Source organism: Centropristis striata, chromosome 21 (genome assembly GCF_030273125.1).
Source record: "Centropristis striata isolate RG_2023a ecotype Rhode Island chromosome 21, C.striata_1.0, whole genome shotgun sequence".
NCBI classification, from domain to species: domain Eukaryota; kingdom Metazoa; phylum Chordata; class Actinopteri; order Perciformes; family Serranidae; genus Centropristis; species Centropristis striata.
Window position 1 is genome coordinate 20,354,665 of NC_081537.1, and position 16,405 is coordinate 20,371,069.

The following is a 16,405-nucleotide window of genomic DNA, read 5'->3' on the forward strand; positions in this document are numbered from 1 at the left end:
AACATACTGCTCATAGCAGCAGAGATCACTGCAGCAGTTAACTCGAGTCTTGGTATCGTGACTACCTTTGTGGGTGCAACCCTTGCCTTGCCCATTATCAGGGCACAATGTACTTTGTCTTCACTCACAAGTCTGATGTATGTGCATTGACCGTAGCCTTGAGTGCTGGCATCTGAGAAGTGATGTAGCTCTGTTCTCAGGATCTTTCCAAAGTTCTCAGGAGAATAACATCTTGGGATCTGAATCTTTTCCAGGTTCTTAAGGTCATTGACCCAGCTTTCCCACCTTGGCTTCAAATCATCTGGAAGAAATTCATCCCAACCGACGCCTTTCTGGCACATCTCCTGGAGCACTTGCTTTCCTGACAGGAGAAATGGGGCCAAGAACCCCAAAGGATCGTACACGGAGGCTACAGTTGAGAGAATCCCACGCCGTGTCATTGGTTTCTCGTCCAGTGAGACCTTGAAGGAGAAGGTGTCCCTTTCTATGTTCCATTGCACTCCAAGTACTGTCTGAACTGGGAGATTGTCGTGACTGAGATCTACGTCCTTCACTCCTTTGGCTCGTTCACTCTCACAGACTGATTCCAAAACCACTCGATCGTTGGAGATGAATTTGTGAAGACGTAGTTGTCCTTTAGCACACACAGCTTGGGCTTCTTCCACCAGCTTGATGGCTGTGTCCACAGACTCGAGGCTTATGATGCCATCATCAACATAAAAGTTCTTTTTGATGAAGTCTGCCGCTAAGGGGTATTCTCTCTCATTTTGGTTGGCGAGATACTTCATGCCATAATTAGCGCACCCTGGAGAGGAGGCCGCTCCAAAGAGGTGAACCCTCATGCGGTACTGTTTGGGCTCAGACTCCGTGTCTCCACCTTTCCACCATAAGAACCGCAGATAGTCTCGGTCCTCCTTGCTGACGTGGAATCTGTGGAACATTTTTTCTACGTCACACATCACAGCAGTCGGCTGCTTGCGAAATCTACATAGCACCCCAGTCATTCCGTTGGTAAGGTCAGGTCCGGTGAGAAGATGATCATTCAAGGCAGTGCCTTCGTACTTTGCAGAACAATCAAAAACTACTCTGATCTTCTCCGGCTTTCTGGGGTGATAGACCCCCTGATGTGGGATATACCACACATTGCCTCGCTCAGGTTCGTTATCAGCCTCCTCCGCATCACCATCTTTGAAGACGCCTTCCATAAAGTTCACGTAATCATTTTTGAACTTAGGATCTCTGTCCAACTTCCTTTTCAGGTGCCTCAGACGAACCAAGGCGAGCTTCTTATTGTCTGGGAGACAAGGACGTGCTTTGAAGGGCAAAGGCATCTCAAGGTGGTTACGTTCATTCTGCTGAATTCTTCCTTTCAGGATCTGGAGAAACTGAATGTCTTCCTGAGATATGCTCTTTTCTCCTGGATTGGTGTCTGCAAAGTCAGACTCAAGTGCTCTAATCACAGCAGCTGGTGTCACAGGAGGCAACTCTCTGGCGAATATGCGATGGCACAGTCCTGTTACATCCTTGGAGTTCACACTCTGGGGCACACTCCCGACAATACTCCAGCCTAGGTCAGTTTTTATGGCGTAAGGCTCACTATCACTTCCGATAATGACTTGACGTGGTGCTAATGCTCTGGAGCAGTCGTACCCGATCAGTAATCCGACCCCACAATTCATCAGTGGGGGCATTTCATGGGCTATGGCTGCAAGGTGATTCCACTTATTGGCAGTTTCACAGGTGGGAATGTGTGCTTGTTCGAGTGGAATGAAGTCCCTGGAGTAGGCAGGAGGTAGGCTGATGGTGGTCTCTGAGAAATAACCTCGAACTTGAAGTCCACTGACTCTCTGACTTTTTATTGTTGAGTCTTTTCCCATCATGGTAGACAGCTTGAGTTTCACTGGCTCCCCTGCTGCTTGCAGCCTTTCACACACCTCCTGATCTACAAATGTTTTACTGCTCTGAGTATCCAGTAAAGCGTAAGCTAGCGTCTCTGTTCCATTGGTGGTTGATGATGAAATCCATACCGGTACAATCATTGATGTGCTGCCATCCTCACCTCCATTCACACTGCATGATAGCGCAGAAGCACTTCCTTCCGTGTTCTGAGCTCTTTGTGAAGGTGACTTCTCCACAGACGGACGGTCTTCATGTAATGGGGTGGGATGACTCCTTTTACATATGCTGCACATGGCTTTCTTTTGACAGTCCTTTGAGTTATGACCTTTCCTAAGGCACGCAAAGCACAGGCTTTTGTCTCTGACAAACTTTCGCTTTTCTTCCACAGAGATTGCCATTAGTTTTTGACATTTATGTATGGAATGATTTTCTTCACAGTACATACATTTCACTGGACCGGGGTTCTGTGTTGTTGTGTACTCTTTCTTGAATTTGTTGGAATCTTTTGGCTTGGCTTCATCATTAGTATGGGATTTGACTGTGGCGCTTGAAGTGTTTGAGGTCTGCACATTGGTGGCAAAGGTGTTTGCCTTTGGACGCTTTGTTTCTCTTGTCTGCTTTTCTTCAGCAGGCTTCAGGGCATACAGCGAGGAGATTGGATTGCACGCTATACGTGCCTCTTTTGAGATGAAGGAAGCAAACTCCTTAAAGCTGGGATAGTCTTTGGCCTGGTCCAGCTGCTCGGTAACATGGCGATTCCACCTTGAAGTTATCCACTCGGGGAGTTTGACTAACATCTTCTGATTCTCTTCGCAGTCATTGAGTACCTGCAGACCTTTGACATGAGGCATGGCGCTGTCACATGCTTGCAGGAAGTCACTGAATTCTCTCAGCTTTACATACTCCTTTGCTGCGATCTTTGGCCACCCATTGAGCTTCTCTCTGTATGCGCGTTGTACTACAAAGGAGTGGCCGTATCTGGCATTCAATTTTTCCCATGCTTGCTGATAAGCCTCTTCATCTGTTCTGTAGAAGGTACCTTCCAGAACTGACCTCGCCTCTCCAGCAACATACTTTTGCAGGTAGAACAGTTTGTCGGCCGGATTGGGGCAGCGTCGATCTATGAGGGCTTTGAAGCTAGTGCTCCACTGTATGAACCTTAACGGATCGCCAGAGAATACGCCAGGTTCTGGAACCGGGAGTCGGGTGAGTACAACTGAGTCACTCAAAGCTTGCAGGAATGATGTTTCAGTTTTTGGAGCTTCTTGACCTACTTTACAGGAGCCTGCGGAACAAGGATCCATCATGTTGCTGTATGCAGGGCTGCATATTTGACTATTTTCCCGAGCCTCTTCCTCAGTATACACTCTAAGTTTGGCTTCCATAGCTTCAAGATCCCTTTGTTGTTCAAGTCTTTTTAATTCTTGACGCTGTGCATTGATGAGGTTTTCCTTTTCAAATTCAACCCTTCTTGCAGCTAGCTGGGCAGCCGTCTCAGCTCTCTTGGCCGCTATGCTTGGTGTCTCTGAGGCAGGTTTGGGGCTGCTAGCAACAGATGACCTGGAACCTGTGGATCCATATATGGATTTGGCATAGTCCTTATCCAGTAGCAAGCGCAGCCTTGGCTTTTCGGCTTCCACATCAAAATCCTCTCCTACTTCAGACAGGCGTACTCTCATTAATTGTGTTAAATCTCCTGTCACCGCTGAGCAGGCATCGACCTTTCGTCTTATTTCCTGAGAGGGAGTTGATTTTTCTCGTAGATTGTCATATTCTACTTTGGCTATAGCCTCAAGCTGTTCAAGAGATTCCATCATCTCACACAGGTCATGATCAGTGCATTCATATTTTAGATTTGCACGGACACTTCTAACATGCGCTTTCCATTTCTCATACGCTGAGTTGAACTTCCTTTCTCTTTGAGCTATTTGCTGCTCTGTCAATTCTAACATCTTTGGTGTCAAACGTTTCTCACGTGAGGACTTTCTTATATCTGCCTGTGGTGCAGCTGCACCTTGCTCGCTAGGATTAAGCTCAGGGTCTGCCACCTTTTCATGTGGATTGTCAGTCTGATTGTTTGGCTTCTCTAGGAAGTAATTCTGCAGAGGTTCAGACTGTCTAACTAGTTCGTCCTGAATGTGTGAGTCACTGCTAAATGACATATTTTGTTTAAATTAACCACTTAGTCAGAAACTAAATGATAAACACCATGACCAAAAACATCAAATGTGTAAAGCATAACACTCTAAGATGACACTTCAAAATGGAGATTTTAAATCTCAGAGAAGACACTTTAAATGGAGCTCTATGGAAATACTTCAAACTTGAGTCTCTTTAATGTATCATAGGACTATCCATCAATTGTCTGAGGCTGCAATTTTAAGATTGAGAGATCTCACCTTAAGGCAGTAAAACTTCACATTGAAAGCTAACGGGCTGCAGGCGATGAAACAGTACTGCGCTCTGGATCCTGAAGTCCACGGGCTGCAGGTGATGAAGCAGTACTGCGCTCTGGATCCTGAAGTCCACGGGCTGCAGGCGATGAAGCAGTACTGCGCTCTGAGTCCTGAAGTCCACGGCTGCAGGCGATGAAGCAGTACTGCGCTCTGGATCCTGAAGTCCACGGGCTGCAGGCGATGAAGCAGTACTGCGCTCTGGATCCTGAAGTCCACGGACTGCAGGCGATGAAGCAGTACTGCGCTCTGGATCCTGAAGTCCACGGGCTGCAGGCGATGAAGCAGTACTGCGCTCTGGATCCTGAAGTCCACGGGCTGCAGGCGATGAAGCAGTACTGCGCTCTGGATCAGATGTAGTAGCAGACGTTGTTGCACCTCAGCAGGATGGAGAGTAGGACACGTTTTCACTGTAACTACTTCCTGGTCAGTCATTAAGTCCACGCTTCATACTGATGTTAATAGTGCATTTATTTTTCTTGGACATGTAAATGGACATCTTGAACACCGTGAAAACTAAAACAGAGGAGATGAAAAATCTCAATGAATATTTATAACATAGCATAGCAGATTTTCCAGTCATTCAAAATACATGCAACACAATCAGGCCACAGCAAACCCTCTTATTATCTCTACATTACTTATAAAATAAGAATTAACTCTGTTAGCTTATAAAAACCAACCAAATGTCACAATCACGCTACTGAGGTGAACTATAAAATAAACTTCTCAAATAATGCAGAATTAGCATATAAATTGTCAACAGCCTAATGCAAGCTAGCTGGCCATACACAGCAATGTAATGCAAAACGAACTATTGTTATGTAAATTAACGTTTCACACTACAAACCACTCGGTACAGTTTCATCTAGAGATTAAAACAAAACAAAAGAAACTATTTACCGTGTGCGCCGTTGACCAGCAGTAGAATGTCGGCAACTCCGCTCTTTCTCTCACTCGTGTCTCTCTCTTTCTCTATCTCTCTCACGCTCATTCATCTCTCTAGTCTCTCTGCTTTCTAACTTTTAGCGCCTTGCGCTGACCCCGCCCAGCGGACAACAACATCCGGGTTAGAGTTGAAAGAAATATAATATTTTATGGCATCATTTACAATCTAGGTAAATGTGTTATTTTTTCTCTGTTTTACAGAGTGGTGTCCCATTTTAAGGTGACTTGAAGTGATCAAGTAAATCAATATTTATTTGTAACCCCCCTTGTTGACTACATATTTTGGTGTCCCATGAGAGGCAAAGTACAGTTGTGAGTGAGATGCCAACCTCTTCTATGAAAGACGTTCCAAATTCCTCCAACCACTACTACTTATGAATATGGTAATTAGATGAGAAGGTACATTTTAAATCAATGTTTCAAATGGATGATTTAGTAACTTTATTGGACTGATTTAGGTGAATGGGAGCTGTGCCCCATTTCGAGGTGATTTGAGTAAATCAAGTCATACCATAGTTACCATAATTAATTATTATTTACAACCATTGTTAATAATTCTGATAGCCATCTAAACCCACTTTTGAGTCCTTACATTATTTTTGGTACCCTGTAGAGAGGTATCCACACATTTATTTTAAACCCCCATGTTCCCTAAAGGTCACTGCATGAAAGTGGACTGTGTGTGTATGTGTGTGTGTGTGTGTGTGTGTGTGTGTGTGTGTGTGTGTGTGTGTGTGTGGTGAACACAGAACATTGATTAATATTAGATCCTGACTGATCAGCTGGTCTGCCTCTGGAGATTTAAATAGTAAACAAAGTTACACTGATTTACCTCGTGTGTAAATACACACAGCATTATCTGTTATCTTTGAAGACACTGTGAAGGAAATTTGGTGTTTCCTGCATGGTGGGACAAGAGGTAGGCGGCGACCTACTTGATATTCAAGACATAAGGCATTGTGGGAACTGACTCTGTGAACTTAACAATGATAACACCATGAGAGAGGGGAACATGTAGACCAGTGGGCTCTGTCCTGATGTGATGTATAGGACAGGAAGATAGGGCCACATTGAGGCTTACTGAAGAACCAATGCTGGGAACTAAAACAGATATAAGTTGAGCGGTGTACGGGACTTTGTTGTACTGTAAAAGAGCCATACGGGATTGTGCGGTGTATAGAATACGAACATGCTAATAAAACTTGCTGAACAGAGTATTGAATGCTTTGTGTTTGGCCAGCTCACCCACTAACTTAGTGCAGTTGCTGAAATTGCCACGACAGTTTGGGGGCTCGTCCGGGATCACCACTTGAGTTGGACCAGGATTATTCTGCAGGTGAGGATCGGATCCTGGAACTCAGTACCTTCCCCTGGGAACAGGCTGTTGGACGCCGGAGGGGGTGAGAGGTATGAGCGCCTGCTGAATGATCTGGAACTACTCAATGCATGATTTTACCGGACACGGGTGAGCCAATACTCAGTTCTACTCAATTAAATGTAATTATTTTAGCTAAAAATGCATTCCTAGTCACCGTGTGATTATTTTATTTTTTTTAGATGAATGCCTCTTTAAATTTAAATTAGGTGTTGATTATGTTAACTACATTAACAAAGAGGGGGAGGGAGGTGTTGACTGTCCATTGTTTTTTTTCTCACCTTGGGTGAAGCCTTGAAAACTTCCCTTTGTCTTGCATTTTAAGTGAAAACCCTAACATTGATTAAATTAAGTAAAAAGAAAATGGGTTGTTCACTGGGAAAAAAGACAAAACTAATCCCATTAGCTGGGCCAAGAAGAATTATGTCTGAAAAATATGGTGAGTGGACATGTGATCAGCTTGATCTGTGGGATAAATGGGGATTTCCAACAGGCTAGTAGCTCAAGCTAGTAGCTTAACTAACTTGCAATCCTAAAATTTCGATAAGAGCACTATGAGAAATCAAAGAAATTAAGGAAGGTTGAAGTTGACTGGGAAGCACTTGAGCTGTGGGTGATAGAGGCAGAGGCGAGGGCCAGACAAAGAGCTTCTAATATTGTCTGAGTTGTTGCAGCAGTTCCAGAGAGAGAGACAAGCCTGGAGCCAGCCTTGGACTGTCTCCCCATCCAACGAGTGATGACTCCTGGCCGAGAACCCCCACCACCACATCACAGCCAGCTTGACGAGAACCCAAAGGTGATGGGTCTGCCAGAACCAGCTACCCACCTCAAACAAGGAGATGGACTCAAGAGGAGAGCCCAGAGGAGAGACAAGCAATGCCTGACCTTCCAGATCTATCCAAGGAGTTCTCAAAGGCCTTGCTGCAGCTGGTTGGACACTACAGGCCTAACACCGGAGACTTCAGGACTGTTGTTCAGGGAAAACTACACCTGATATGTGGACTGTTCAGCGGTAGCAGGAGAGGTCACAAGGTGACAAGGATTCATGAAGCACAACGGCCTGTCTACTTAGCAAGAGACTGGCCAAATGCACAACAACAAGGACATTGGCAGGCTGACCCGCAGGCTCAGGAATGGACTAACGGCCACCTGCTGACCCACTCTCAAGTCTCAGAGAGGGGGAGTCCAGGGGTCACAATAAGGTACCAAAAACGATGATATGGTAACACCCCTACACACCTTATACCACCTGTACACCATTTTCAACTTTATTGTTTACATTTTTTATTTTGAAACATCACCATGCTTTTTCTCACTGTTTCTGAATTTTGTTTATCTCACATCCACCTATTAAAATTACTGTTGCATTGTTGTCCTCTTCTCACTCAATCATGGTGTAACTAGGTTAACGATCAGTGATACAGTTCTCAAGCGGTGTACGGGACTTTGTTGTACTGTAAAAGAGCCATTTGGGATTGTGCGGTGTATGGAATACGAATGTGCTAATAAAACTTGCTGAACAGAGTATTGAGTGCTTTGTGTTTGGTCAGCTCACCCATTAACTTAGTGCAATTGGTCAAAATTGCCACGACAACACACTTGCCATTACTGCTGCAGTTAAATGAGCTGACCTTGTCTATTAAATAAAACAAAAAAACAGCACGAGTCAACCCTGAATCAATTCAGCTGGTCAGGGCCTGTTTTGTTCTAATGGGTGCGCAGACCTCTTGTACACATCTGCTTGGGAGTGTATTTAGGGTTTCACCCTTCACAAGCCACACGTTAGCTTCTAGAGCATTTATAATTTACCACTTAGGTAATTGGAATCATGTGCAAAAAGGGGGCAAACTGCAGTTTGCTGCAAAACATTATGGGGGGTTTGTGCTGCAATATCAATAGAGCAATATCCCCTCGTGAATCAGTCCTTACGACGAGGCAAACAGCAGTTGCAAATGATACGCAAGTCATGGTGCTTTCAGTGGCTGCAAACCAATCTTTGTGAATTCTCACAAAACACAAACTTTTATTTTTTTCATCTGGGCAACGATGATGAGTTTGGATTATTTTTTGACTCTCAGCTAACGTTCTGGTTGGTCAGCTGCTGTTCTGTGCTTTATTTCAAATGTGTTTAAATGTGTGTGTGCATGCATTTAGTGTCTCTTATATTTCTGCTAATTCACTCTTAATTTATTGCAGCTGCAGAACAATGAACGCATCTCATGGGACCCTGATCAATTTTGTTATCACTCAGATTTCAGCTCCTAGAAAAATGCTCTGGAGACCAGACCTCTTTATCTATGAGATGTGAGTCTGCAGCACACACACACACACACACACACACACACGATGAAGATCATGAAAAGATACACACAAAAAATCCACAGAACTGATTTCAAATGAAGGAACAGATATGCTTATTTGCCTTCTTGTCAGGAGTTAGACAAGAAGACTTACATCACTGTCATACTGTACTGTACTGTATGATTAGCGTAGCAGAAAGAAAGCACTAGTCTGGTTCTGTGTAAAGCTAACAAAATCCATGGTAACACTTAGGGAACATATTCAACATCAATTAGTTGCTTATAAGCATGCAAAAAAGTAACATGTTGGCTCTTAATTAGTCATTGTTAAGTCGTTATTAATGCATTATTCTGCATGGCCTTATTATACAACCAGTAAGCCATTAACTAAGAGTTTTTCCTCAATAACCTCAGAATTATTGCTTATTAGTAGTAAGTAAGGAAGTTGTTGTATATGAGTTCCGATCTTAATATGCTTTACTTTGTATGGATTTTATAAGTCTCAATATATCAGTGAACGAAACCATCGAAACGGCAAATAGCCACCTTCTCCAGACCTTTGAAGTGAATTATGGCTCCTTTTGGATGATTGGATGAAGATTGGTAGATAGTAATGTCAATCATTACTCTACACAGTGGGTCACTTTGTGCCAATGTTAGTCTACCAGTGACCATTGCTAATAAGCAACTAATTAATGTTGAATATGTGTTCCTTAATCTAAAGTGTTACCAAATCCATCTACCAGCGCCTCTAAAACTCATTGTTTAACCTGTTATATCCTTTTTTATTTATTTTGTAATGGTAAAACGACATGTTCTGAAATTATTTGGAGTTTTAATTGAAACTGATAAAATAAAAACAACTACAAAATAAACCCACGTTAATGTTAAATTATTTGGGAGAGTGAATAATTTACATCCAGTCACTCCTTTCATTTCCACACTTGTATCAAAATCACTGATAATGTTTGGTGGTACATGGCTGTTAGCAATGAACTGTGTCAGAGAAGGAACAGGGAAGCTTGGGGCAGTAACCACTCACACCTGAGATTAATTGTATATTTATTGTAAATAAATATAAATTGTAGGTTCTTTCCTTTCAGATGCAGCCCTATATTTAACCACTTATCTTGATTCAATTAAAAGTAACACTAGTTGAAGGGAGAAGTAAGAAGCTTTTGGTTTGATAGCAAAATGTATCTGACCACAGGCCGCTAAGTGTCGAAGATGTTGACAATTCCTGAGAGCATTGATGCATCAGGCCTGTTTCTATAAGAAGACTTAAAAAAGACATTAAAAGGTTGGTAATAAAACTTGCCCATCCCTCTTCCAGTATAGGGCAGCTATATATTATTGCTGCTACAAACACACTTTCCGCACACCACGGAGAGGACATGGATGCTCGTTGACTTTGCAGACCTCTCACAGTCATGATGCTGGCAGCTCTCCTCTTTCTGCTCTCCCTCACAGGTAAGCTGGAACTATTCTGTATGATACATGCAGGTGTACTGAACTTCAAAATATGATTTCCTTATCATTTCTGCTTTAATTTTTACAGTGTCATCAGACTTGTAAAATATAAATAGAAAAAAAAATAATATTAATGGTTGAGTTCATATAATGTCTCTTTCTTAAAACTGGTCAGTGTGGTACATGTGTGGATAATTAGGGACACTGTCCCTGGGAAGAGTTTGTTGAATTTTTCAATTTACTTTACATTGCTCTGAGCACACAAAATCCAATTCATGTTCATTTTTTGGAGGTAGAAGTAAAAATCTTGTTATCTCAAAATAAGTTCTACCCAAAAGAAATAAGTAAGAACGTATTCATCAGCAATTTTTACTAACAAATACTAAACAAGACAAAATAAGTTTTCGAAATTGAGCTCTGAGAAAGCTTTTTAACATTGTTGCTGCAATTTTTAATCATATTGTTTTCTGTCAGGTGGAAGTGGCTCAAATCACTCAGCGACAAAAGACCCTCCTCATGACAATGGACAAAGTACGTACAAGTAACAAACACTCCAAAAGTGCAGAGTAATTACAGGTGATCTAATAAATTTATTAAGCACTGTATTAATATATATCATTATATATTAGGTATGAATTGACTAATATTGAAATGGATGATTTGGACTATATTGCCAGCTTTAATCTCATTAGTTTCTTATGTTGTTTATATGTATATGTTTGTTTGTAAACGTCAGCATTGGAATTAATTAGAATGATGACGTGATGATGGAGTTAGAATACAATTTTGACAACATATACTTTAGCATGGCTTAATATGATCAAATCAACGTGACGACTCCAGAGGCAATGAATGGATACAATGATTGAAGTATCTGAGAATACATAACTTGGACATAGGTTCTCTGAAGGTCTAATTTTCCAGAAAAAAATGAGAACATCATCACATCTCCTATATCCTTTTTTATTTATTTTGTAATGGTAAAACGACATGTTCTGAAATTATTTGGAGTTTTAATTGAAACTGATAAAATAAAAACAACTACAAAATAAACCCACGTTAATGTTAAATTATTTGGGAGAGTGAATAATTTACATCCAGTCACTCCTTTCATTTCCACACTTGTATCAAAATCACTGATAATGTTTGGTGGTACATGGCTGTTAGCAATGAACTGTGTCAGAGAACGAACAGGGAAGCTTGGGGCAGTAACCACTCACACCTGAGATTAATTGTATATTTATTGTAAATAAATATAAATTGTAGTTGTATAAATTGTATAAATTGTAATTGGACATATGTTCTCTGAAGGTCTAATTTTCCAGAAAAAAATGAGAACATCATCACATCTCCTGATTTTGATCTCATAATGAATGTGCTGATATTTTTGCTCTAGATGGAAAATCTTACAAACATAACTGCAGTACTCGGGATGTTTTAAGATACTTGAACTTGACCAAAAACATTGAGAACTCCATGGCTCGGCCTGATAGATATGGATCACCCACAGAAGTAAAACTGGATGTTCACTTCGGTGCCATTCTTGATGTGGTAAGTGATTGGTTAAATTTATAAATTTCAATTATTATCTCCTGTTGAGGAAGTTATATTCTTTCCAAATTATTGTTTGTCTGTGATGTCACAGGAGATTACGAAATCACTTCAATCGTCATTTCAAATTGTATCAGCTGGAAAGCTAGTACTCGGGCCAAGGAGCAAGTGATTCATTTTTGGTGTTTAAACTGCAAACATTTATGAATCACTCTATTTATTATCTCTTAGAACGAGAAGGACCAGAAATTTGTTTCCTCCCTTTGGATTCATTCGGTGAGTTCTCTCTGAGGAAGAAAGCACTTCATGATTTAGTTAATTCCTACCTCACTATGGAACACATTTCTTTACTTCAAATAGATTCTTGTCTTTGTTTTCCACTCCAGGAATGGGAAGATGATTCCCTTACCTGGAATTGTGATGACTCCTGTGATATTTCTGGAATTCCTCTTTCTACTAAATTAGTGTGGACGCCAGATCTTACAATTGAAGAGATGTAAGTTTTATAATAATTTGACAGACAGACAGACAAATAGTATTATAGATTATTACATTTTTATAGATTTTTTTTTTAAATTCAGTTAAAAGCATTCATGTTTCTCATACAGGATAAATATGGAAAATACCCTGCCAAGTCCTTATGTCTGGGTTAACTGTAGTGGTGCAGTCCATCAAAGGATCAAAATGGTGGTGACCAGCAGCTGCAAGATGGAAGTTTACAAATTTCCTTTTGATGTTCAGAGTTGCAGCCTGACTTTCAAGTCTGTCGTACACTATGGTGAGTCAGTAGTTTGTTGTGTTTAAAAGTTTTATTCATATACATTTATTGTTCTCGTGTCTGTTTCTGTTTGAATTCCTGTGTGTGCTTTAATAACTTTTAGAGTTTTCTTTCACCTGAAAGCGCATACCATTCATTCTTTTTTTGTTAACCTGCAAGTAAACCTAACAGTTTTATTTGTATCCAACCTCAGCCAAGGAGATGACACTTGAAATGTGTGACACCAATCGGACCATAGAAAGGACTAAGAAGATTATGCAGACAGGGTCAGAGTGGCTGTTTGTCGACCTAAAAACTGATAACAAAACTATGGAACGAACAATATTGATTTACACTGTAAGTATTTCTGGATACACAAGTAAAAAGTAATTAAACACCTCTGTTTGTCACAAGTAATTTTATATTTTCTTTTGATTAATCATAGAGGGAAGTATTGTTCCATCACTCCACAAAAGATATCTGACAGCAGCAACAATGTGCAGATTAATAGGTACTGATTCAGCAAATGGACCCTATTCTGATTGGGGCAAGCAAAAACAATAATTATGACAACAAGTGCAAAGCAGTAGCTCCTGGGTACAAAGACTGTGAGCACTAAGAAAACAAAGATTGAGAAAAACTACATGCCCTGGACCAATTCCTGCACTGGACAGATGCCTGCCTCATGATCATATCAACCTTATTCTCAGGGACGCCACCGGAGACAGTTTAGTAACAAGACGATGATGAGCACAGATTATGACCAGGTCTTTTGTCCCACTGTTACTAAAGTAAATATTGGACCCAGTTTTCACAGGACACGCCTTCTGAACATCCTAACGCAAAAATTTTATCTTTAAGACGGACAAATCATGAGAAAATGAACTTTGCCCGAGACGCTTCAGTAACTTACTTTTGTGAGATCTGGCAACATGGATAATGTTATCATTAACCAGAGTCTTACAAGAACAGCATTAGCCAAACTGTCATTTATTAGCACATTTTATCCATCTATCCAGGATCTTTGGTGCTACTGTAGAAATTATTGTGGGTGTAGCTTCTAGTGAGTTTGTCAAAGTAGCAATGAGATTAGTCCCAGTTGCCAATCATGGAGGCTAACTGCAGAAGGCAAAAGTAATTTGCCTTGAATATACCCAATACTGCTTTGTTTCTTTAAACAGATATATAAAGGAATAATTTGGGTTTTTTCAGTGGGGTAGTATAAAAATGAAAAAAATTTTGTTTTGTTCTTTCCCTCCTTGTGTAAATTAAACAGAAAATGTATAAATCGCTAAATCTATTGACGCAGGGTTCCCAGTGATTCTGTTCTTCATCCAAGGAACTGGTTTTACTTTATGTACTGAAGTATCTTTTACTGCTACTGGTGGTTTTGTTGAGCAAAAGTCTACTGTAGCCTCTCTTTTCACTACTTTTACCTACGTAAGTGAATCTAGTGCCATTTGCACCACTGTAGTCATGGGCAGGTTAGATACCTTATCTGTTAGACAGATAACCTTATTGTTGATCATTACAGCACATATAATACCTATATTTTCAGATAACCCCCTGACCATTGAACATCATTTCACAGATCATCATGAAGAGGCGGTCCGTCCTCTACATCGCCAACTTCTTGCTCCCGGTCCTGTTCTTCTTCTGTCTGGACTTGGCCTCCTTCCTGATCTCAGAGACTGGGGGAGAGAAGCTCAGCTTCAAGGTCACTGTGCTGCTCGCTGTAACTGTGATGCAGCTTATTCTCAATGAGATTCTGCCCTCCTCTTCAGACAGCGTTCCACTTGTTGGTAAAGAAACTCAGTCGCCTTTATTAGATTGCACTTCATTTTAGCAGAAACAGCACATATAATGAATCACTGTGTTGTTATTTGTTCACATTAATACTTTCACCTTCTCCCTTCAGCTGTCTACTGCATTGGGATGTTTGGTTTGATGATGATCAGCCTCTTTGAGACTATTTTGGTGATGTATCTGATGGGGAAAGACAACGAGGCAGATGAAGACCAAAGACCAAAGAGTGATGATTGTGAAGATAAACGGAGCAAAGTCAGCTGCTGCTGTAAAGGTGAGAATAAACATTAATCCTGCAAAACTCTGGATCTCAACTACATCCTCTGTGCTAAAACTGTCAAATGTGTCACATGTCCTTTCAGAGCTGAAGAAATGGACTCACTGTGCTCGTGTCTGTGATGTGTCTGTTGATGAACCTCCATCTGAACTGCTGTCAGCAACCAAAGAGGTTAGAATTAGGCTGCATTTTAAAGGTTCAGTTCACCCAAATTAAAAACCGACCTTCTTTTTTGTTATCACAGTGGACCTAAAAACTGTAATGTCTAATGTTCCAGCTGTTCACTAAATGTATTCTACAGGGTAACAGCAGTGAACTGACGGAGGAGTCCGTTGCCTTGGAGAAGGTCTCAGATGAGCTGAAGGAGGTGATTCAGCTCCTTAACAGCAGGGAGGAAGCAGGAAAGCTCGGCTACTGGACCAGAGTGGCTAAAACAATCAACAAAGTTTTTTTCATTTCCTATGTCACAGTGGCCATTGTGTTTTTAGTTGTTATCTTTTCATTATGGAACAGTTAAATAGACAAGTAGTGTTAAAGCTTAAAAAGCATGTTTAAGACATCTTTCCATTTGACATGGTTATAGCATTATAAACCAACTACATGAACCCACAGGCATGGTCATTAATCATCTTAGTCAGTCTTCATGCGGGGCCAGGACTTACAACTTTTATGCTCACACTATGTTGATCAATTAGACTGCCATGGTGTCAGAACATAAGCAAGGAGTCGCCTTTTTTTTCTGTCTGATGACAGTTCAAATACAGTTTTTTCAACTGAGATGACTGCATTCTCAACAATATTGGGGTTGTAATGGGGTTTTGCATGGAAGGTTAGATATACGTAGTCCTTCAGTAGTGTTGTATGTTCTGCACATGGTCAGACATATAACACATAGTCGATATTAACCCATTAGACCAGTCTGGTTGTACTATAAAGTTGTAGTTATATATGCCTCTGATATGTAATATGCACAATTGTGCTTAATTAGTCCATCATACACATAATGATGATTTTTTTTTTTTAAATGCAAGAGTTGCTTTTTAAATATTCATATCAAGTTCTCTCTCTATGTATCTCTGTGGAAATACAATGTAGTTGATGTTGCCTGTTCATGTTTTTTCCACATCTATGGTAAATCTACAACTCAAGTTAAGCTACATTATGTATTCACATTATAGAATAAAAGTCACCTGGTTCTGAAATCGTATATATCAGACTTCATACTCCTGAAATAAATAATAAGGGAAAAACTTTGTTCTTATTCTTCCTTTTCCGTCAGTTTGTATGTTTCAGTATTTTTTTTAAATAGATTTGGATTATGCAGATGGTTGAAAATATAAAAGTTTATAATTGAGGAAACATGAATGCAGATACTTGCATACAGGACTAGGGTCACAAAATTAGGTCACACATTTCTCTGGAAAACACTGAAACCCAACAAGGAACTAATTCTTCACCAAAAAGATTTCTGCTTCCCTTTCCAATCTATGGACTCTGTAGTAAAATACTGGGCTAGATCAGATAGTACAAGCAAGATAGTTGCTTGAACTTTCATTGATGGCTTCTGAT

General features: G+C 40.7%; 1 protein-coding gene across 1 annotated transcript; it reads left to right on the forward strand.

Moving 5' to 3' along the window:
- Positions 1-11,863: 11,863 nt before the first annotated feature.
- LOC131958919 (5-hydroxytryptamine receptor 3A-like) lies at positions 11,864-15,353 on the forward strand. The gene is made up of 9 exons (XM_059323991.1): positions 11,864-11,996; positions 12,228-12,272; positions 12,383-12,492; positions 12,605-12,774; positions 12,968-13,110; positions 14,345-14,555; positions 14,672-14,833; positions 14,922-15,007; positions 15,138-15,353. Exons 1-9 carry the CDS (start codon positions 11,922-11,924, stop codon positions 15,351-15,353), a joined length of 1,218 nt encoding a protein of 405 aa, XP_059179974.1. The 5' UTR covers positions 11,864-11,921.
- Positions 15,354-16,405: the final 1,052 nt, after the last annotated feature.

What these genes read in the sequence shown, in the direction of transcription:
- LOC131958919 (XM_059323991.1), top strand. Translation starts at nt 11,922, where the DNA reads ATGGCTCGGCCTGATAGATATGGATCACCCACAGAAGTAAAACTGGAT. An exon ending in CAAGTCTGTCGTACACTATG is followed by an intron (nt 12,775 to 12,967) that starts GTGAGTCAGTAG and finishes ATCCAACCTCAG; the next exon opens with CCAAGGAGATGACACTTGAA. An exon ending in TGCTGTCAGCAACCAAAGAG is followed by an intron (nt 15,008 to 15,137) that starts GTTAGAATTAGG and finishes TGTATTCTACAG; the next exon opens with GGTAACAGCAGTGAACTGAC.